The sequence below is a fragment of the Vigna radiata genome, unplaced genomic scaffold (assembly GCF_000741045.1).
Source record: "Vigna radiata var. radiata cultivar VC1973A unplaced genomic scaffold, Vradiata_ver6 scaffold_23, whole genome shotgun sequence".
In the NCBI taxonomy this organism is placed as follows: domain Eukaryota; kingdom Viridiplantae; phylum Streptophyta; class Magnoliopsida; order Fabales; family Fabaceae; genus Vigna; species Vigna radiata.
The window spans coordinates 322,291-345,476 of NW_014541837.1; the positions used below are offsets into that span (position 1 = coordinate 322,291).

The window sequence follows — 23,186 nt, forward strand, 5'->3', positions numbered from 1 at the left end:
ATATATATATATATATATAAAAGGAGCCAAATGTTAGGAGTTGAGAAAAATCACTAGAAATTGGATGAAACTTGAAGGATTATTGTCATAATTTACTGGTGTTTAAATTTCAATGCCAGTTGCAGATTAGTTAATGTAGGTGGTAACCATTAACTAGGCATTTAAATGTCGATTTTTTTTAGTAGTGATATAAATACTTTAATTTTTAGCACTTTTTTTAAACATGATTTCGGACAGAACATTGTATTATTGATTCCTTAATCATTGTAATTAAGGTACTCTCCACGGTAACACATGTAAGAACTTGAGAAAACTATTGCATGTTATGACAAACTATTTTGTCTGCCTTGTTAATTAGTTTGTACAAATATTATTACAATACCTTGATTGATTATTATTTAAAGCAATCTTTTCTCCTCTTTTTGGTGAATCCGGTGATATAAAAAATGTAAAATTATTAATGTTAGAATTTAATTTAAAAGTTTTAAACGTGAGAATAAAATTATAAAAAATTATTTAAATGATTTGCTTAAAATAATTAATGCCCTAAACTAAATCATTTTAATCTTAGTTAAATTGGTTTGATATAGATTAACTCTAAAAACTTAACTAAATCTCTCTTAATCTCAATGTATCCTAAATTTGCACAAAATAGCAAATTTTTGACATCGGTAATTATATGCCACAATAGTTATAGTTATAATTCAGTAGCATGCCAACACTGCAAAACGTTTACACATTAAATGACAGTGGAGTTGGTGGAGGCTATATGAGGACAAAATGTATGTATATACTCCAAATACTTTCAATTTTCAGTTAATTCTATGACTAACATAAAAGCTATTGTTTGTTTTTTAATTCATGTATAGTATACGCGCGTACTTATAGGTAACAAATGCGTAATAAAGATTTTTAATGTATGACTATGTTTCAAATTGAACTGTCTTCTGAAAATAAATAAATATATATATATATATATATATATATATATATATATATATATATATGCAATTAATAAGATAATTAAATCGTTAATATTTAAAGTAGTGGGATCCACTAAGTGTATATGGATTGAAGTTCAAGTGTTTATATAAGAAAATCCAATTTATACCTCCAATTTGATCAATATGATTGAAGGAAAAATTTAAATTAGTTTCAAGTAATCGGGATTTATAATGATGAGAAAAAATTATCTTCATTATTATAAAGTTGAATATTGAAGTGTATATATTCTCAAAATATAATACATCATATAAATACATTATTAATAACATCAGTTTCATTTGAATCGATGTAAAAAACAATACATTAAAAATAAATACAAATAAAAAAAAAACAAAACACATGATCTTAACCACACTTCTCAACTCCCCATTTCAATTTTTTTTTTTATCTTTTTATCTATTTAAATAGATTTTAACATAAAAACACCATTATTGTTTTAAATCAATACATGTTACGTCATGGTTACCAGATGTACAATCTCAAAATCTTTCTCTTTAATTTTTCCAAAACATTTTTTTTATTCTAAAACCCTAGTAGCATGTTAAGAAAACGAAACCCTACCTCTCTTATATGTTTTTTTTACTCTACCCTCAAACGTTCTCTTCTTTATCTCTTCGTCTTATCCTATTTTCCTATATTTTGTTTCTTGTGTGGTTTGCACAGAGGTCTCCATCTCTATTTTTTTTCTATTTTTTATTTTTTTGGCTTATTTAGTGATTGAAATGTTTTTTCTTTGAACATTGACTTTCTTTTTTATTTATTTAAGATTGTTATTGGATTTAATTTATTTTTTATTCATACATTTATGTTCATATATTTATATTCTGTTTTTATATTTATATTTCATTTTTATATTGTTCTAAACAACTATATATATCAATTGTACTATCTCCTAATCATTGAATAAAAAATACAATATTTCATCATTTATTTTCTGATAACATGGTATCAGAAGAAAATTAATTCTTCATCACGTTCTTCTGCAACCAATTTTGTTCCTACTCAGGTCTTTATCCTCTACCTTTCGTTCTTGGTTTTCTTCCCTTTTTCTTCTCCTTCTATGGCTACTCCCTTTGTTACTCTCGCATCATTATACAACACACGACTATTACATTCACTTTAACGAGAATCCTTCACGGGTGCTTGTTTTCCCGATTCTTGAAGGACACAATTATCATGGATGGGCTCGCTCGATGTCTATGACACTACAATAAATTTGGCTTTATTGATGGTTCCAATCCTTGTCCAGCTGATAAAGATCTCGTGGTTCCTGCATGGAAGCGTTGCAATAATCTGGTTTTATCTTGGATCAATCATTTTGTTTCTCATGAAATTGCTACAAGTATTATCTGAGTTGATTCTGCCGCTGCGATATGGAAGGATCTCAAAGATCGTTTGTCCCAAGGTGATTCTGTTTGAACTTCACAATTGCATCAAGATCTTTATTCAATGCATCGATCTGACCTAAGTGTTACTGCATATTACACTAAAATGAAGATTCTCTGGGATGAACTTTGCAATTTTCGCCCAATTCCTGAATGTCAATCTTTTGTTTCTTATTGTGTTGTTTCTAAGACAATGAAGGAATATCGTGAAAATGATTGTGTTGTTTCTTGTTGTGTTGTTTCTAAGACAATCAAGGTCATCTTGTTCTTCAACCCCTTCTACATTTTTTTAGCCTGAAAACCAATGGTAAACCCTTTAAACCTTAAAAGGAAAACTTTCTCATTCTTGGAACCTTAAGCTTATTGAAAAATCCTTATCCTCCTTACCTTAAGTTAAGATGAACATGTATGTTAGGATTAGGAGAATGGTTTAATTTTGGGAGAGTTCTTATTATCATAAGGGAGCATTAAGACAATAACAAAATGAATCCAAAAAGAAAGAAAAAGAAGAAAGAAGAAGAAGAGAAAAATGAATTAAATAAATAGAAGTTGGAAAATAAGTTGAGAAGTGGTTTATTCAATTTTGGAGCAAAATAGAGACTAATGCTATATCATGAATTAAATTGTTTGGTCTCTTAGCTCAAGGTACTTTGTTGTACAGAAAAACCTTTTTTTTTCTTAGCCTAGCCACAATTCAAGCCTCAAAAAGTCCTTGTGATATTAACTTGCTTGTGATTGTGTTTGATTTTGTTGAAATGAAAGGCAAAGTTGATTTGTGTAACATTGTGACAGTTGAGAGAGTAAGACACACATCATTATACACTAGTGAACTTGAGTGAAACACTTTCTTTGGTGAGGAATGGTTCCATGTGTTGAATGAAAACAACTTGCCATCTCTATTGATATATCATTTGCATCTATCTCGTGATTTTGAATTATGAGAACCATGGTTGAACTTTAGCTTGCAAATACCATATTATCTCTTGAATGTAATTTCCAAGTTAAGCAAGCATTATTGATTTTATTATTTTGATTTAAACCGTTTCTTAAGTTGCTAGACCATTGAAATTGAATTTGTGAAGTACTTTTGCTTGAGAACAAACAAAGTTGTAAGTTTGGGGAAGTTTGATAATGTTAATTCTTACCATTATCTAAGCATCATTTTAGTAGCCAAATCAACTATTTTCTAACTTGTAACTTGCTTAATCCTCTTTTTTATCTAGTTTATATGAACAAGTATGCTTTAGGCTACTTTGATGCAATTTCATCAATAATCCCTTTATTTTGTAGCTAATACTGTGTTGGGAAGATCCTCCATCAATGTATGGAACTGAACCAGCCACATAATATAGAATATCTTCACAAAAGGAGAAAATGAAGCAATGCAGCACGACTGGATCATGCTTGGGCGTCCCTGGCTCAAGGGTGCTTGAGCGCTAGTGCACCACAACTGTCACAAGCCCGGGCGCCCACTCTTTAGGGGCGCTGCAACGCCACCCTTCTGTTGCACTGAAATGTTGAATTCTAGTGTGCGCGCGCCCGGGCGCCCCCCCTTTTCTGGGCACTTGAGGGCCAATTTTGCTGACATGGAATATTTTGTTACCAATGTGAAAACATATTTGCTTTGAAGTAATTTTGACGATGATGCAAGTGAAGACTTGAAGAACCTTTTGTAAATGTTAAAAGCATTCGTTGTAGAAACCATTTGTATAGGAATCATTTTACTTTTGTAAGTACTTAGAAGTTTTCTTAATTTAGTGATTTATTGCTGCAATAATCGATTATCATAGGGGATAATCAATTACCACAAGTAAAAGTAGAAAAGGGTTTTCCGCCGCAATAATCAATTATCATAGGGGATATTTGATTATCACTACAAGTTTAATATTGTCCAGGGTTCGGCAATAATCGATTATCACTAAGGATAATCGATTACCATGTTTTTCAAAACCCATAACGGCTTGAAATAATCGATTATCATTTTTGATAATCGACTATTACTGGTAGTTGGGAGCTACCTTTTCAATTTCTGGCCCTACACAAACCTTGGCTTATAAATAAAGTTCTCCACAACTCTTAGAAGGTAACTTTTCATTTGAGAGTATTAAATTTGTGTGTCAAAAGGAAACTCTCTGTGTGTGAAAAGGGAACTTAGCCATTTAAGAATACAAAAAAGTTCTGAGGAAGTTCTCAAATCTTAGAGTGCTCATATCAAGTCTTGTGAATAGGAGAAGCTTGCGTTTAGTGTGTTTAAAGTCGAAGCGGTTCTCTTCAAGTTCATTGAGCATGTTTTTCTATCATGTGTCGAAGGAAGGTGTTCTCTGTCTTTTAATCTTTGTATTAATTTGTTTGTAATCTAAAACGATATTTTTAGTGAAAAGGTTAATCACTGTTTATAGTGATTAACGACTAAACGTAGAATCCTTTGATTCGAACCAGGATAAAATCTTATGTGTTGATTTTCTTTTACTCTACAACTTTAGCATTGAATTTTTTTGATAAAATTCCTAAAAGAAAATCATAATTGTTAAAAGAACCAATTCACCCCTCCCCTCTTGGTTCAGAAACGCGAAGGGTTTTGGGTCTTTGGTTCTTTGAAGGCATGATTTCAATATTGGAGCTCATGGAGGCTGCATGGAAGTGGAAAACCATATTCATCTTGTTAGGGATTGTTGTAGATTATGAATTTTTGTGTAATTGTTGATTGATTCAAATATATATATATATATATATATATATATACACACACACACACACACATATGCTTGTTCTATCAATTGTTAGTATTCTTGTTTCCAATCTTAAAGCTTGCATGTAATATGAATGTTTATGACATGATTTTGGGGTTTCATGGGTCATGGGGATGTAAGATGGAACCTAGAACTAAAACAAGAGTCCTTGTGGTTCATTGATTCTAGGGATGGAAGATGATTCACATGTTGTCATAAGATCCTAGCTCATTAATGTGAGTTTGCCATTTAGATTTTCCAAAGGAATGGAGTTTAAGAAGTAAAAGTTAGGCTTTTTCCCCTAAGGGATTAGAGCTAGAGTGTTTTTGTGGATTGACTTTAGTAAATTGATGGAGAGGAGATGAAATTGGTTATGCACAAGAGTGAATTGGTGAAAACTGACCTTAACAATGTCATTTCATACCATTTCTAGTATATTCCATTTCTAAGTTTCTTCAAATACCAAAGTCCAACCTTGTAATTAGTTGTAATTTTATCTCGTTGCACATATTTGTAAATGGATGTTATATTATTGAGTCTAGATGAGTTGCTAATTGCACAATTCTTTAGTATTACAAGTCTCTTGGGAAAACGATACCTAGTCTTACCATGATTTATTACTTGAAGCAATTCGGTACACTTGCCGAACCAACCAACCGTGTTCAAATTAATAAAAAAAATTGAACATGAAGATATTTTAAGAGCGCAAGAAAAAACACTTGTTTCACTATTTTTTTGCGCACTTTCTTCATTGTTGGTCGAACTTCTTCGAGGAAGCTTTCGGTGACCACCAATGGTAATGTTTATTCCACTTAACACAAATGTCCTTTAATTGATGGCTTTATGTATTATTTCCTTTCATTTTAACCGTTTGGTTTCTTACATAGACACCATTTGGATAAAGCTGTCAAAACAGGTAACCCGGCTCGACCCGGCCTAGCCCACCATGGGTTGATCACTTAGTGAGTCATCCCAACCCGGCTCACTTATTAACGAGCTGAAAAAATTTGAACCCAACTCGACTCACCACAGGTTGGTGGCTTAAACGAGTTGGTTCATTGGCTCATTTAATTATAAGTTTTTTTAAAATAAAAAATTACAATTTTTTAAAATTCAAATCTAAATAAACGTCACTCTAGAATGATGTTAAACTCCAAAGACAATTCAAAAGTAATAAAAAAGAATCATACAATCTAAGCGTAATCCAAAAAGATGTACGAAAGGTGAACAAATAAGTTTTTAATATTGTTAATTTTTGTATCACCTGTCCATTTATAATTTAGAGTCTTGAATAGATAAATCTATAATATTTTTCTCTCTTGAAACATTTTCTTTATCACCATCTACAATATAATAAAAAGTACCTAACTAATAATATTGGAATACAAAATAATAAATAATTAAATTAAATTAGGTGGGTTGATGAGCCAACCCGGCTCACCACGGGTTCAACCCGGTGAGTCGGGTTCTAAGTGAGCTGGGTTGAAAACTAGCTCGCATAAAAAAACTACATTTTTTTCAAACCCAACCCGACTCAAACCAGTGGTGAGCCAGGTTGGCCCACGAGTTACAACCCATTTTGACAGCACTACATTTGGCGTACTTTGAGTTCTCTTTTTTCCTTCTCCAATAGTGGTTGCCTTCTCCTCACCCTACAATGGCACTTGTCTACTCCTTATCCTCATGGTTAGTTTCATTTTTAGTTTTTTATGTATATTGGTTATTGCATTATCATTGGTTGTTACTATTTTTAAAATTCTGAAAATTTTTGTGGAGTATTCTTGTATTATATATTGATTTTCCTTGGTTTCAGTGGTGAAAAATATTGGCGAAAAATTTGAAAACACAAGTCCATAAATTGATGTCTGGTATAAAAACAAGGTTTAAATGCTTACTTCGTCCCCATGTTAAAAGGTAATTTTTTGTTTAGTACACAATTTTAAAAATGCATCTATTGAGTCCCGAAGTTGTAAAAATTGTATAAATGAAGTCCCCTCCGTTAGATTGCTTAAATGGAATTAACTCCGTGTTGACGTGACTATAAAATTTTTTTTTTCTTCTCTCTCGTCTGGTTTTTCTGCAACTTTCAGTTTTTCTCTTTTTCTATATTGGAACATGTAAACGTTGCAAGTAGACAAAGTTCCAGATGTACCAAACAATCATTGTTACACCTCGAAAAGTGTTCCTTTATCTCATTCATTCTTCTCTGTCTCTTCAATTTCCCCCTTCAAACACAGAAACGGACACATTTCCAACATCCCAATAACTCCACCATCTTTCATCTTCTTCTTCTTCTTCATCTTCTTCACACACACTCTTAAATTCCACACATTAACCCTAATCCAAACCTAACCTATTTCACTTCCTTCATCTCTTTCACTATCTAATCATTCTCCCACGATGTCCACATCAAAAAGTCTCGTTCTTTTACTCCTTCTCCTTCTGGGCTTCTCGCTGCTCATTACCGCCACCAATGGCGGCGCTCCGCCGTAGGAGCTCTGGTGTGTGGCGAAGAACAACGCGAAGGATGCATCGCTGCAGGTCGTGCTCGATTGAGCCTGCGGTGCCGGTGACGTGGACTGCAGACTAATCCAAACTAAATGTAGGTATTATATTATTAGTACCGTAAAATAAATTTAATTAATAATAATAATTATTATAATTTTTATTATATTTAATTTAATAATATAAATTACATTTATATTACATTATAATTTAATTTAATAATATAAATTACATTGTAAATTAATTAAAACGTAAACACATTTAAATGTAAATTTAATATGCATTTACTCAAGATGTAAAAGACCTTGTTGGTGATGATGTCAAAATGCTTATAAACTTGGATTTTGTCAGAGTTGATGATTTCAGACAGAATTTGAAGGCTTCCAAACAAAGAGAAAAGGAAAAAAAAAAGATATCATGTAATTATGAGAATCATTAATATAAAAAAAAAAGTTGAAAGTTGTAGAAAAAATAGATGAGAGAGAAGAAAAAAAATCACGTTTTATAGCCACGTTAGCAAGGAATTAACTCCGATTAAGCCAATTTATCGGAGGGACTTCATTTATACAATTTTTATAACTTTGAGACTCAGTAGATGTATCAATTATAATAATTAGTTTTAAATTTTAATAATTAGTCTTTATTAGTTAATTTTTGTATATTTACTTTCTCTTTATTTAGTTTAATTGTTAGTGTTAAATATCAATTATTATAATTGATATTATAATAATTGATATTAAATTGGTGGAGTTTATTCCCTTTTAACTCTTTCCAATTAGGTTATCAATTTGTATATTTATACTATTGCAATCCAATGATCTAATAAGAAATTCATTTCCAATATTTTTATAAGATACATTTTTAACACCGGATACTAAACAGAAATTTACCTTTTAACATGGAAACGAAATAAGCATTTAAACCTAAAAACAACATACGTTAATTAACGTCTATTTTATATATATATATATATATATATATATATATATATATATATATATATATAAAAGAAATTTCTCTTCTTGACGTGGACATTGATTTTCCAAATTTATTTTTTAAATATTTTTTTAAAAAATTCTTTTAATTATAAAACTACTTATAAAATAAATAAAAACTATTTATAATAAAGTTATAAAAATTATTTATATTGAATTTCATAATTGTAATAATAATAATAATTCTATTATTTTTTATTAGCGTTAAGTAAAAAGTACATGCTAGAAAGTTGCAACAAGTTGCATACTTGTTACATCCATCTCGAAATATATGGTCTCTTGGATGTCCCCTCGAAGTGAAGCTTTTCTATAAACAAGCGAATGATGGCAAATCCAGTGAAGCTCTTGCAGTAGACTTGTACTCGTCGAGTTTATCAAAAGCAATTGAAGAGAGTTCCTGTTCACGCACGCAAATATTTGCCATAAATTGGGGGCACAGATATAAGATAACAGAAAGAGAAGGTTTTTGGAGCAAAACTGTAATATTCTAATGACCATCAAACTTCCCCTTATAATACCAATAATTTTGTTTTATGCATTTGAAGTCCTCTTATGAGCTTTTGGTTGCAAAATAGCCACCTTAGCCATCAAAAAGGCGTCATCATTTATTACCTTGTTATCCCACGTTCTTATGTAGCCAACAAGACTGATTTGCATCTTCTGCTTCTGTTTCAGGTCACTGTTTGAATCAACAAGATAAACACGCTGCAAAATGAGCCCCAAGTATTCTCCATTAGTGACATTCATCAATGTGATCCAGAAGGATGTAATGCATAGTCTAATAGTCTAAGAAAGGATTGCACAAAAAAAGTCTAGTTCTCAAAACTATGAGCTTCCATTCAAATATATACAAATTATGATGTGTACCAAAGTTATAAATTTGTTATGTGCTCTAACACTAGAACTCAAGAAATTTTGTCTAGACTCAACAACACAAGAGTACTAAATGGTGCATCAGAAGTTCCTGATGTGTAATGAAAAAAATAAATTCTAGAGTTTTATAATTGATCACTCACTATTCTTTTATAGGCAACACAGGAGAAGTCCAAATTAATGCTAGCCAGTATCTTGAATTTCCTATCTGTATCGATCTTGGCCCATCCCAAGTAAAGCCCGACAGCTTGATCAGGAAGAGCAAGTGTTGCATTGTCTGGATTGAGGAATTAAATCAGATTTATAAAACCATGTTAAATCAAGAAGTTAAAAACTAAGAAGCTAAGGGCTAGTTTACTTTAAATAAATGTTCATTTTTAATTACAAAATTGTCACCTTGTTTTCAATTTATTTTCAAAGATTTATAAAGGAAATAGAGAAAAGAGAAACAAATAAAAACTTGTTTTCAAGGTTGAAATTATAAAATATATTGAAAACAAGATGACAATCGAAGTAAAAAAAATGAAAACAGAAAATATACTCTCAAAGTAAACGGACCCTAAATTGGATGAGAATGGGTATGTCATCTGGTTTGAATATACACATATATTATTACATTCATACACAGTTTGAAGAGTATATTCTTGGAAGATTACTAGTTAATCCAATGTCATAACTGCATCTAACTAGGAACATGGACGCCTAAACTCGAGAGAGGCAAAGAGTTTGTTCATATTACCAGTTTTATGAAACGAGAAAGATGAAATTTGGCAAACCTGTGGATTCCTCTAGACATCCAGTAACATACAAACCACTCAGATGAATTGGCTCAATAGGTAATGTGTCATCTAACCCTGCCAACATTAGTTTGAAAGGTTATTCTGACAGAGGACATGGTATTTAGAGAAACCAATATTAGAAACTAATTAGTGCATTAGCATTACAGTCATCAAAGGGTGGAAGACCCCATAGCTCAGGTTGAAACTCTAAAAGTGAATGAAGAACAACATTTGCTAGCCCGTTACAATCAGCTTCCCTTTGAGATGGGACAGCCACAATCTTCATTTGTGCAGCATTGGCTGCCTTGACGCCAACCCTGTTAAAAGTGCATTGGAGAACATAAATTACATGTAGCAAATATGAATATGAATAACAGAAATATGCAAGGCTGCACAGAAATTACAAACTTGGCAGGAGATGTGCCACATATCCTGCACGTGAATCAAAGCAGTGAAAATATTATGCTCACATACCGAGATGAATACCCAGTAGTTGAGATTAACTCTCATCAACATGTACTGTTTTGAAATCAACCAAAACTGTCTGGGAGCATTATTTTGAGAATAGTTTACGAAATTGAAGAAAATTTGATTTAGCAGTAGAACCAAGTACACGGTCGGTTATACATTATGAGAATTTTTTAAAATAATGCAGATTAAAATGAATAGGCAATGCTCATCTAAGATCGTGGATATGATTTCAACAAACTAACAGAGCGAGTCCTGATAAGAGGGATTGAGAAAAAATAAAAATTCAACTTCTTTTATACTGTCCATTTCAACCAAAATAGGTTCATCCAATTTCATAGTGTCTCATGCACTCTTGACATATCACACCTTTTGCACTCAACCGCCATCCACACATATCTGTGTAGGTTTGGATAAGGCCAAAGGATTGGTTGGTGGTCTACTTCAACTATAGGCTTCAACACTGGTGGTACAGTGGCCTCTTCATCAGTGAAGACTTTGTTTTGGATTATGTTGGTAACTTTAGATGGTACAGAGCAATTTGATCCCAGAAATTCTAGACCATCCTTGGTCAAGATTAGAATTTACTGTTAGTTGTCACGCAAACAAAAGCTTAACAAAAGTCACAATAGCAAATGCAATCATACACAGTATGCAGAAATTCTGGGAGACTTACAAGGAATCCTCAATCACCAGGCAATTAATTGCATCTACACCCATTTTCTTGGCAGCTTCTTCAAATCTGCAAAAACTAGACTTTGTTTACTGTTGTGGTAAAATTAGAAGAGCATACTTGACCGAGAAAACGAACTTCCCTACTTAACATAGGATGAAAAAAGTGAGAAAACGTTGTCTGATCAGAATTCTGGAGGAAAATTTATGTAGTTAGATAATTGTAGTTGACTATTTACTTCTAATTGTGATTAGTACGGCTAAAACTTGGGATGGTGGATATTTGTTTGCTACTGGAAAAGTCTTACTGTTGGTCCTTGTCAATAAATCCACTTGTATTCAAGATTTTTTGTTTCGGGCGTATATGAGATGTCAAAGTTCTCAAGTAGAACCTTACAAATATGGAGAAGGCTTCCCAGCTTTAACTTGGTCACTTCCTAGAATTACAGAAAAGCTTTCTTTCCAACCTAAAAAAAATGTGATAAGCATAAAAGAATTCTTTTAATAGGAAAGTATATGTCAGTAATAAGGAAAAGCAAAAGTGTCTTTCAACCAAAAAGAAAGTATAAAAGAAGAAATGCAGAAAAGTAGATAATTTCAGGGATCATTTTCAAAGAAGATACTGTAATGCTCTGGTACCATATCATACTAAGAAAAGAGACCGAGAAGAGATATAATTTATTAATAAAAGATAAATACAAAATTAGAAACAAAATTGATATCTAATAGTGGAAAATATTTGGGAAGATACTTCGTCAAATTGGATCACATTGTCATATTTATTATTAGTCAAATCACATTTCTAACATAATCAACTTCTCTGTACCAAAATTTTATCATACCCAAAAAGATTGACTTTAAAGGCATTATGCTAGCAATTTTAGTGATTCCAAAACCTTAGCTAAAAGGAGAAGAAAAGAAAAGAAGCATTATCTATTGTTTTCTTTGTCAGATGTTACTTAAGAAACTAGTACTTGTGTCTGCATATTCTCTTGTCCGTAATCAGTTCAGAAATAATGGCAAGCTGACAAGTAAGACAACACTTCTTAAAATTAAAAGACTTAAAATTGAAAGTCAGTAATAAACAAGAAGAAACTAGTCCATAGAAAACAACCTTTGTGATAAGAAATTTTTGCATCTATATATTCTCGCAAGGAATTTGAGGCAAGAGCCACTGGAACTCCATTTTTCTGGAAATGTTTGATTAGGCGATTCGCACCAGGTAGTGCTTTGGCCTTTGCCCACCTAAACCAATTTATGATTTGAAAATAAGAACCCGTAAATGTGTAAGCAATTGTAATATGACAGTTTCCAACAGGTTTAATTTAAGTTATTAATAAAAAAAAGTGCATTTCTTTGAAAACAAATTTAGAATATATAATGAATCACATCTCTTACTAATTACTAATCACAAATTATATAACAATCTAACTATGCAGTGTTTAGTGTTTCAAAAATAATTGACTTTTAAACCATACTCAGCCTTCCTCGTCATACTAGATATCTTCATATCAGTCTGACCTCCTAGCTTTAGGTTCCATTTAATATATATAAGAAAACCACGGGAAGTATTGAGAATGTTATCCACTTAGTGTGTATTCGGTTTCTATTTTCAATAATTGTTTTAAATTTTAAAATGCAGCTAAATAAGGTTACCCAGACAACTAATAGAGCGTAGTGCAAGGCAAATAGTAGACTGTAGAATCAAGGGAGATGCTGAAGAAGATAAAAACAGTAAAAGATGAGAAAACGCCTCTTCTAGTTTTAAAAACAATTCTTTTTTTAAACAATTTATAAAAGTGCCATACATTTTAGAGGAAAATCTGATGGTAGAGTAGAAAACTGTTATAAAATATGGTTTTTAACCAAACAGAAAAGTGATAAAAGAATCAAGCACACCATTATTGATACCTTTCCCTATACATAGGAGTGATTTCATTGATAAATTGATCGGGTGTCAACGGAAGTTCATAGTCCGTAACCATTATAGTTGCTGTGTCCTTTTGTGTCATCCCCAACCTCTTCTTGTCTTCCTTCTCCCTGTCCAGTTCTTTTCCATACCTAGCCAAAAACTCATTCAAGACACCCCTACTAGCCCTTTCTGCACACCAATCACCCACACACATGCATGGTTCAGAAAGAACCCACAAGAAACAAAATTTCACCAACTATAGATGAGGTGAGACTTAATTGTACTCTGGATTCCAGAAGCATCGTAATTATGTTAATTGCCCAGATTTCCTTAAATATTGGAATTGAGTAATTTTGCTTCATATTTCACTTTTTGTTAATATTTTAGTAAATTTTACCAAAAATGACAGTGAATAATATTGCCTTAGCTAACTTAGTTTCCCCTTTAGTCAATCATAAATTCATGATACTTGAACAACATCAATTAAATATTTAACACAAGACTAGCTGACAAATCAAAATTACTCAACTAAGATATAAACCTAATTCGTACAATTAGAACCTGGGAACAAAAATCGCGCAACAACACTCCTGCAAGACAAAAAGTATAATTAAAGTTAAGCTCGAGGAGATAAACAGGAGAATACCAGTATCCAGAAGGGTGCCATCCAAGTCAAAAATGACACCCAAAACCTTGGCTCCTTTATCACAGCCTTGAAACTCACAGCAGCAACTCATTTCAGCTCCAAAAATGATAGAAACAATGTGAGGTTGGTAAATGGATGAGAGTGTCCTATATATACTACAAAGAATGCAAGATCTGTGTGTTTATGGAAATGCAACTTGAAAGGCATTCCATTCTATTCCACGAGCAATAGTTCATAAATCTTATGGTTCTGTTCGAACAACCATCAAACAATGAAATAGACCGAAAGAATCCTTAACAATGGCAATATGAATGGCTTCAAACCATTCAAATAGCATATGAAATGAAAGCACCGTTTGACAAATGATAGTATCGTATTCGCACTCTTCTCCGTATTCCGAACTCTAGTTGATGGCGTCGCCCGCATTAAACTTTGGATATTCCGTCTTCTCTCCTAAACGACAACCAGAATGAAGCTGTTAAAAAAACTTTCACGCACAAAAATATTTTCTGCTACGTATATTTCGCTTTCATTTATTAACAGAAAGAGCTATTGAATAACCGTGTAAAGAATCTTTTGGAATAGAAACTGAAATCCCAACAAAAACAGAAGAAAAGCTATACTGGAATCAAACTAGATTTTTTATCCTAACAAAATATATACTAAAACCGCAAATCAACCTAACATCATGCGACTATTCAATTTAAAATAAAAATAAAAGAAAATTGCATAAACACTTCTTTTTTTTTTAATTTAAGTTTATTGGTGAGATGAGAAGGTTTATGTTGATAAAAATTTACAATTTATTTAATCACAAATTTCTTTATAATCAACAAAATATATATATATATATATATATGTTTTATTTTCTCTTTCAAATAAAGTCAAAAGTGGAGTTTTATTTCTTTTAACTCCAAATTCCTATTTTTTTCTTTTTTTCTCTCTCTAACTTATGGCTTTAATTTTTCTTAATTTGAAATTAAATTTATTAAATAATATTTTAAAATTAAATAAAATCATAAAAAAATGATTAGTTATATATTAAAATTAACATACAAAAAAATAAAATTATAATGTCAGCTAAATTTTGACTAGAAATAAAATAACATGATAAAAATGTTAACAACGGCTTTTTTTTCTAATATATTGTAAGTTTATTGAATTCTATCATAATTAGTTTAAAATTCTCTAGAATAGATTTTGACTATTAACTTACAATATTAGTTTCTTACACATTAAGACTTAATTATTTCGTGATTAATTATGGTCACTTTTATTAGATAATTCTATTATCTTTTATTTGAGTATGAATAATTATTAGAATTTAGTATACACTAATTATTATCACTACAGATAGTTTTTCTTTGAAATTTTCTTAATATCGTCGACGTCCACAACTATAATCATCACTTCAATTTCATACATCATTATTTATATGCATATTTATTCATAAATATATCAATCATTTTTATATTACATTATAAATCAATAATTATTTTAACCTTCACAAAATCACATATTAAACATACTATAATAGACATATGAAAACCGAGTTAGACTCTAATAATTTCGCTCAACAAGATTATCTACTCGCTCAACGAGTAGTGTCGACAAGCACTCTCGTCCTACGACCAGATAGCTTATCTAGCGAGAATACCTCTGGAACTACATACTTAATTTTACATAAAAGTCGCCCACTAAGACTTGTCTCACTCAGTCATTACCAAGTCAATGAGATATCTGATTTTAGTTTCGTCCAAAGAGAATATTCTCGTCCAGCGACCACCAAGTCAGTAGCTCTCTAAGTTTGATTTCGTCCAGCAAGTATATTTTTTCCCATTGACAACCAAGTTAGTAACTCTCTAACTTTGACTTCGTCCAATGAATATATTCTCGCGCCAACGAGTCTACATAATCTTGTAGAACATAATTCTGCATATTTATACGATTCTAGCCCTACAACTCACTCCAACAATAACCATAGATGCCAAAACATATCAACTATCATATTGCACACTACTCAATGAATAAATTCATCTGAATTGCAATATCAATCAAACAACATATCAAATTTCAAAATACAATTCTTATAAGCCAAATTAAACCTTAACTCAACTCCACATATCATATTTCATCAGACAAATTAGTTACACAAACTAAATATTATACAAGCATACAATTAACAATTGCAAGTTATCTATCAGTTAAAAATAGCGCAATTAGTTTCCCTTACCTAAGAGACAGATGAACTTTCTCTAAGGAAATCAGAGATTCCTTCCAGCTCATAGGATGTCCTATCTAAACCTAGGAACAACAAACATAATCAGGACACACCATTAGAACCATTTATCAATAGAGACTCATATGGAAAACTCAAACACTACATGTGAGCCAGAAAGATTCACATGCAAAGAAATAACCAACATACTAAGAAAAAAAAGCTAAAACTCAACTTACGCAAATTTAGAGAAACTGATAAGTTTAAATTGAAAAATTCGTCACAATAATTCTACTATCTCGACTCTTCAATGAACATATGATGAGAATTCTTGGAAAGAAGTTAAAGAAGTCTACAAAAGTGATTAATAAAGATTATGTATGATATTAAATTTTACCTGTTGGGAATGTATTATTTTACAAGACATTGTAGAGTTTTGTAGTGTGATTGGAATAACATGACAATATTGTCTATTTGAGATTATTGGAAGTGGCTGTGGAGCATGTTCTGGTACATCTGACTTGATCCTTAAAGCTTAAACATGTGGTTTGATTATAATTCAAAGGTATATGAATTGGGAAAGAAATAAACATGGTTTCAAGGTTACTGGTGGTGGTTTAATTGTAAAATCTCTCGGTGAGATTCTTAGTGTTTTAGAATGAAAGTAGGAGCTCAGTCTTGGGGGTCTTCCTGACGCTCCAATGGTCTTTCTTCTCACGTAGAGAGGACTGAACCATGTGGTGAGGAGTAGCAGGAGTTCATAGTCTTGGAGGCTTCCATCATGCTCCAGGACGCGAAACAGACTAACCTCGTGAGTGTGGCAGGGCGGGGGAGCCTAAGTATCACAAGCCACCACGGGTGCATGACCCGCCATAGCTCGACTATCATTCTAAAGTCCGGACGTGTCAAGTCTAGAAGATAACATGCTAGGATCTGTGTTGTATATATTGTCTTGCTTGTATATCCTTTACTTGGGTTGAATCCAATATGTTCATGTTGGTATAATTTCATGCTTTTTATATAATTAGCTCACCCTTGCTGGTTTGTGTTTGTGCCATGTTTGCGTTATTTTCTTTTGTGATGATCATCCACTTGGATGGGAGCAGATGGCGAGGAGGTTACTTTGGAAATAGCTCTTGATGGGGATGGCGGTGCTGTAGTCTAGTCCACTAGACCTCATTTCTCTTAGTCATGTTATTTTGAAGAACCTTTTCATGTTTTAAAATTTTTAATTCCTTGTATTTTCAGGGAAAAACTTTAGTACTCCACTTCCAAATTCTAAGTATTGTTTAAGGATGACTGTAATCCTATTACTTCTAGTATTATTCATGGTAACACATTTATTATATTATATATCTTTATAATATAATTGGGATGTCACATAAATCATTAATTATTTATCGCAATAAAGAATCTAATAAAATTATTATGTCGTTTACTACAATAAATTTTGTTTTAATTTGGAGAGTGATAGATTTCATCTATGTGATAACGGGTTTATGAGAAATATAAATGTTGTTTCTTGAGAATAATTTTTCAAAAGAAAGTAAACGTAAAAAAGTAAATATTACTATTTTTACATTTTCGATAAACTAAAAATGATACTATATATCAAACTAGAGTGTATTAATTAAACACCCGATAATCTAACTAGTAATTATTTCAATAAATTTAGTTAGAATGTCCTACTTATAAAAGAGTTGTATAATCAAGTACAATTTTTCGATTAGTTGGTTATGTAAAACTTTAACAATGTGCATAAAAAATAGAATTATTTTCCATTGAAAATTTATTCCTACACTTTATGGGTACGCTTTAAGTTATAGAAGAAAGAAAAAGTGAAAACTGATTCTGTATGTTTTTCAGAAGAAAAAAAAATGAAATTATACACACATAAAGGGACATTTTGATAATTTAATATAAGATTACATTCACTCTCATTCTTCTTTTAAAGGAATGCAAAATATGCTATTCCCATTTACTTTTTCACTCCACCAAAGAGAGAAATTGTGATACTCTTCCATTTCTCCAACAATTTTCTAATTGGCTAAAGAAAATGGTAGGTGGATTGTAAATTTATTGAAAGTAAATTGAATTGAAAAATGCTAATTGACTTTTTTTTTTATCACGATACCTTCTGACTTATGAAAAATATTATAGTGTATCTTGTAAAGAATTTTAAAAATAGTTCAGACTTTTAAAAAAATGAAATAGTGTATAATCTCAAAAAATTTCAAAATAGTTTACTCTTTTGTTATCGCTAATGAGAGAACGAAATAATGATATTTGGGTTTGGAAATTTGATTAGATATGCACCTTTAACATTGAATTTTTATGTGAAAAATGTTTTATTTTCCTTATTTTAAGTCTAACAACTTCTGCCTTAATTATCCTTATTTAAATTCAGTGAAGTGGGAGATAAAACGCAAAATTTTCATAAAATCTTAACTGGAAATTTCATGTTTGACCTTTTTCTTTTTACTATATTTAATTCCTTCTAATTTCTAGTAAATAAATGACTCAATAAATAAGATTGAAGAGAATTTGAGGAATAGGTGAAGCCAAAAGAATAAAGTTAGCACAAAGTAGGAAAAGTACAAATATTCTTTTTTTAAATTAAGTTTTTTGTCTTTATTTTTTTTAGAAAAATCTCAAATAGTTTTCTTTATTTTTTTTAAGTGTGTTAATTTAATTTCTATTTTAGAAAAATTAATCTAATCAGACCCTTTTTGTAAAATTTGATAAAACAGCTTTTGGACATGATGAAGTGGAAATGTGTAACGATTACGTATACTTTGTTTTTCAAATTCAGTGTAGTAGACGTCTCTATTATTGACTCTTTTTTGGTAGGAAATGAGACCCGAAGGGATGCAACAGATTTAGCAAGATGTTGTGTAGGTGTTGTGGTATATGAAGAGGAAAGAAGATCAAGTTGAAAACCTCTTGGTTCAAATATTCCCCCTTTTGTCTGTAAAAAAACTTATTTCCACTTCACAGCACCACGTAATTAAAAAGTGTTACATATGCATTCTTCATCAAATATTTAAACGCTGTTAACAATCAAAATAAAAATCAAATTAAAACACAAAAATAAAATAACTTATTTAATTTTTTTTTACAAGATTAGGAAAAAAAACATAATTAACCTTTTTTTTTCTAAAATAGCATTTCATTTTCAAATCACTTTTTTCGTTTCTTTTCGTTGAATCTCTTTATTTCTAATAACCTTTCAAAATATGTATTTCACCCAACTTAATTTTAGAGAAGCCAAAATATGGAATCCAAAGGCAGATAACCTATTCTGATCACAAAAACAGAATATATATATATATATATATATATATATATATATATATATATATATATATATATATATATATATATATATATATATATATGGTTGATATTGATTGTAGTACAGAAGACTGGAGTAAAGGCTATTTTCCTGACTTCAGAAACAAATGCTTATTTTGCTGATGGAAAAGTGCTCAGACGTCACTTCTCTCTCGGACGTTTATTTACATGTTCCACATTTTGCGGCAATACAATAGGTATGCAATGAAAGTGAAAAAATTAAACAACCATGGAAGACTCATCTCCAAAATCGCAGTAAGAGTAGTAGCATTTCATTGGAAAAGAAAATAATACACCATAATCAATTCTCATCAATCAAATCCCCCAGAGAAGGGAGGAAAAGGCTTAGGAATGAAATAGGCCATTTCCAGACACCACACAAACAAAAACATAGCATAAATAGCACAAATGGAGTTTCTTTTTCCCCTATCGGGAAGTATGGCCAATCAACAAGAAACAAAGAGGAAACAGTGAAACCCTATCTCTAACTAATACACAGATAAGTAATCGGCCCTCATGTTTCATTCCCAAATGCATGCATCAAATCCTACGGGAAGTTCCCATCAACCATCGAATTCACTGAAAAAAAAAATTGATGAGGTGAACTAAAGCAATCAAACAAAAATAAAATTACACATACCAAACAAGAAAGAATTACTCACCTCTGCCTCCTCACCTCCACCAAGTTTGGCAGTGCCATTCACTTTTTGCGCATCTTCTGCAATAGCGTGAGACAATTGCAGTGAACATTTGTAGAAAAGAAGCAGACAACAAAGAGGATATTGTCATAATTTAAATCAAACATATAATAATAGCCTTTTTCAAAAAATTATTTTGCTTAGCATCAAATGCCCTTAAGTAGTTTTGCATACTTTAGTTAGGAATAGTCTATCATGTCAACGGCTAGGCACCCCAATCATTATTTCAATTGTGCAAAAGCATATTTAAAAATCCTGGACCCCACAACCTTACAAATGAAAATAATGATTAAGTGTTTAGGGTAAACCATGCGTAGCTAAGAATTAATCTTTCCAAACCGAGTAATCAAGCAATCATTATCTTCGTTGTACAATAGGTAGCCTGTCATATAAGCTGGAATCAAAGGTTACTACAAGTCTTCTAGTAATAATTACCTCCATCCTCAGGGATGTCAGAAGTCCACAAAGTTAGATTGTCTCTGAGAAGTTGCATGATTAAGGTGCTATCTTTGTATGACTCCTCGTTCAGGGTGTCCAGCTCAGAAATAGCTTCATCAAAAGCTTGCTTTGCAAGATGACAAGCTCTGGAAACAGTGATATACAATTACCCTCATTAAACACATAACACCAATCAACAATCAAAATTCAACTTAGAAATCAAAGGCAAAAAGACACAAACCTTTCGGGGGAATTCAAGATTTCATAATAGAAGACTGAGAAATTTAAAGCTAGACCCAATCGGATGGGGTGTGTCGGTGGTAAATCAGACTCGGCTGCGGTAGTAGCAGACTGCAATAAACAAAACATACTTGTGTTACGAATGGATGCAAGGGAAGTACTCTGAGGAGGAAAATCCTTTCGGGTACAGTATCAAATAAATGTCAAATGAAAAATAATGATAAATCACATAACAAAAATTGTAAGAATGAGAACTAGATAAAAATACCGATTCAGTGCAAGAAACAGTGCAATTACAACACAACAAACTTATTCACTTAAAAAGAAACAATAAAGTTACTATTAATAGACGTTACACAAAAAAATAATAGTGTACAAACAATCTAGACAATATAAAATGGCAATGGCAGCAACTTAACAAAAAACGAAAATGATAGGTGAGGAAGAGGGTAAAGCAATATAGCAGGAATCAATTACCAAGGGTTTAATCGAAAACTTAAACGGGCATTGACAAAAATGACCCAAAATGGCTAAATCCTTAAGAACAAGATTGTTGCAAATAACAGTTATTTTCACTCAACAGCGTTCAAATCAGAAGAGTTCCCACTTTTCCCCAATACAACAACAGAAGACGCCTAAAGAAACCAAACAACATGATATAGAAGTTTTACAACAGGTTTGAGAAATAAATAAACTCGATACAAAACCAAAACAAACCATTAGACTATTTTATCAACCAAAACAAAAAATTAAGAGCGAAAGAATCTTAACTTAGATTAATTGCTAACAGAATATTTTCAACAATCCCCAAAACCAAAAATGAAGAGCAAAAGAATCTTCCTTAGATCAATTGTTAACAGGATATTTTCAACAATCCCAGTAAACAACCATCCATTGGATAAAAAATCATCATATAAACTGTGAAACAATACAATATGAGTTGCACCTCATATGTTTCATAGACTGATCAGCAGCTTCCTTAGATCCATTGCTAATAGCATATTTTCAACAATCCCAGCAAACAACCATTCATAGGATAAAAACCATCATATAAACTGCAAAAACATTATAGCAACATAAATTGCACCTCATATGCTTTCATAGACTGATCAGCAGCTTCCTTCTTCTCATTGCCGGTCTTAAATTCAGCAAGATAACGATAGTAATCTCCTTTCCTGCAAGAAGAATATGTTCACATCCCCCAATCCACATGCAAAAAGTACCACATCACACCAAAACAAACCCTGTAGCAGAGAATGAGTCGGAAATGCTCACATCTTATAGTAAAACACAGTGGATTCACCAGCTGCAGCCGAAGGAATAAGATGTTCATCAATCACCCTCATAACATCATTACAGATGTTCGAAAGCTCTAATTCAACCTTCTGTCTGTACTCCTTAATTCGCTTCGCATTCAATTCATTCCCTTTTGTCTCTTCCTTCTGCTCTATGGAAGACAGGATCCTCCATGACGCCCTCCGAGCACCAATCACATTCTTGTATCCAACAGAAAGCAAATTTCGCTCCTCAACAGTCAGTTCAACGTCTAGATTCGCAACCTTCTTCATCGAATCCACCATCTCTGCCACAAAGAGATACCATAACAAAACATCACAGATCAAAACTCACATCACATGAAGAACAAAATTAACACACTCGAGTACGATGCTATAACTTCGACATGCAGTACCAAAAAAATTGAAAAAACGCACTTTCCATTTAAAAAAAAAAACAGAAAAAAGGAAATTAAAATAAAAGTGAAAAGAATAGAAATGGAAAGCAAAATTCCTATCAAATGAACTGCTAATCGTAACAGATTCTTCACCCTCCACTTCCCCTCCCAACCAAACTCACAGTGAACAGTGATTAGTAAACCAAATTGACTACCAAAAACGATTTTTCTCACTAAAAACGATATAAAGTGGAACAAGAGAGCACAAATTTACTCAAATAAGTATAAACAAACAAGCACATAAAAAGTTATCATAAAATCGTGCACATCGACGCGCATGCGCGAGTCAGAGTCCGAGAAACAAAGGAAGAACTTCAAACCTTCGTATCGTTCGGCCTGTTCCGCGAGCTTGGCGATGTAGACGAAGTTGTCACGATCCTTGGAGGAAGCCATGGCCGATCTCTTGGAAATTAGGGTTTGTAAACACTCTCGCTGCTTCTCACTCTATTTCTCACTCTGACCCTCTCTCTGCGATTCTTCCTGGCAGAGGTTCTGTAGAAAAGAACACGGTCTCGAAATGTCAAATTTGTCCCTTCC

At 31.9% G+C, this 23,186-nt stretch overlaps 2 protein-coding genes across 4 annotated transcripts; both read right to left on the reverse strand.

Moving 5' to 3' along the window:
• Positions 1-8,795: 8,795 nt before the first annotated feature.
• LOC106778587 (bifunctional riboflavin kinase/FMN phosphatase) lies at positions 8,796-14,588 on the reverse strand. 3 transcript variants are annotated; one of them, XM_022776250.1, is made up of 11 exons: positions 14,531-14,588; positions 13,970-14,422; positions 13,323-13,512; positions 12,526-12,656; positions 11,809-11,878; positions 11,416-11,490; positions 10,437-10,588; positions 10,269-10,346; positions 9,636-9,769; positions 9,232-9,324; positions 8,796-9,016 (listed from the first exon to the last, which is right to left on the reverse strand). In XM_022776250.1, exons 2-11 carry the CDS (start codon positions 14,058-14,060, stop codon positions 8,927-8,929), a joined length of 1,104 nt encoding a protein of 367 aa, XP_022631971.1. In that variant the 5' UTR covers positions 14,061-14,422; positions 14,531-14,588; the 3' UTR covers positions 8,796-8,926. The 3 variants fall into 3 exon arrangements, with proteins under 3 accessions (XP_022631971.1, XP_014522041.1, XP_014522040.1); XM_014666555.2 differs by having other exon boundaries at positions 11,416-11,481; positions 13,970-14,583; XM_014666554.2 differs by having other exon boundaries at positions 13,970-14,583.
• Positions 14,589-19,784: 5,196 nt separating this feature from the next.
• LOC106778588 (14-3-3-like protein D) lies at positions 19,785-23,186 on the reverse strand. The gene is made up of 7 exons (XM_014666556.2): positions 22,970-23,186; positions 22,193-22,499; positions 22,005-22,092; positions 20,919-21,028; positions 20,675-20,823; positions 20,204-20,259; positions 19,785-20,120 (listed from the first exon to the last, which is right to left on the reverse strand). The coding sequence occupies exons 1-7, from the start codon at positions 23,040-23,042 to the stop codon at positions 20,118-20,120; spliced, it is 786 nt and encodes a 261-aa protein (XP_014522042.1). The 5' UTR covers positions 23,043-23,186; the 3' UTR covers positions 19,785-20,117.

Excerpts from the sequence above, each read along its gene's own strand:
- LOC106778587 (XM_022776250.1), bottom strand. The coding sequence starts at position 14,060 with ATGAGTTGCTGCTGTGAGTTTCAAGGCTGTGATAAAGGAGCCAAGGTT. Across the intron at positions 10,347-10,436 it reads TCTTCCACCCTTTGATGACT|GGTTAGATGACACATTACCT; the intron begins GTAATGCTAATG and ends TAATGTTGGCAG. Across the intron at positions 9,017-9,231 it reads TAAGAACGTGGGATAACAAG|GAACTCTCTTCAATTGCTTT; the intron begins GTAATAAATGAT and ends GTGCGTGAACAG.
- LOC106778588 (XM_014666556.2), bottom strand. The coding sequence starts at position 23,042 with ATGGCTTCCTCCAAGGATCGTGACAACTTCGTCTACATCGCCAAGCTC. Across the intron at positions 22,093-22,192 it reads ACTGTGTTTTACTATAAGAT|GAAAGGAGATTACTATCGTT; the intron begins GTGAGCATTTCC and ends TTCTTCTTGCAG. Across the intron at positions 20,260-20,674 it reads TGACATCCCTGAGGATGGAG|AAGATGCGCAAAAAGTGAAT; the intron begins GTAATTATTACT and ends ACGCTATTGCAG.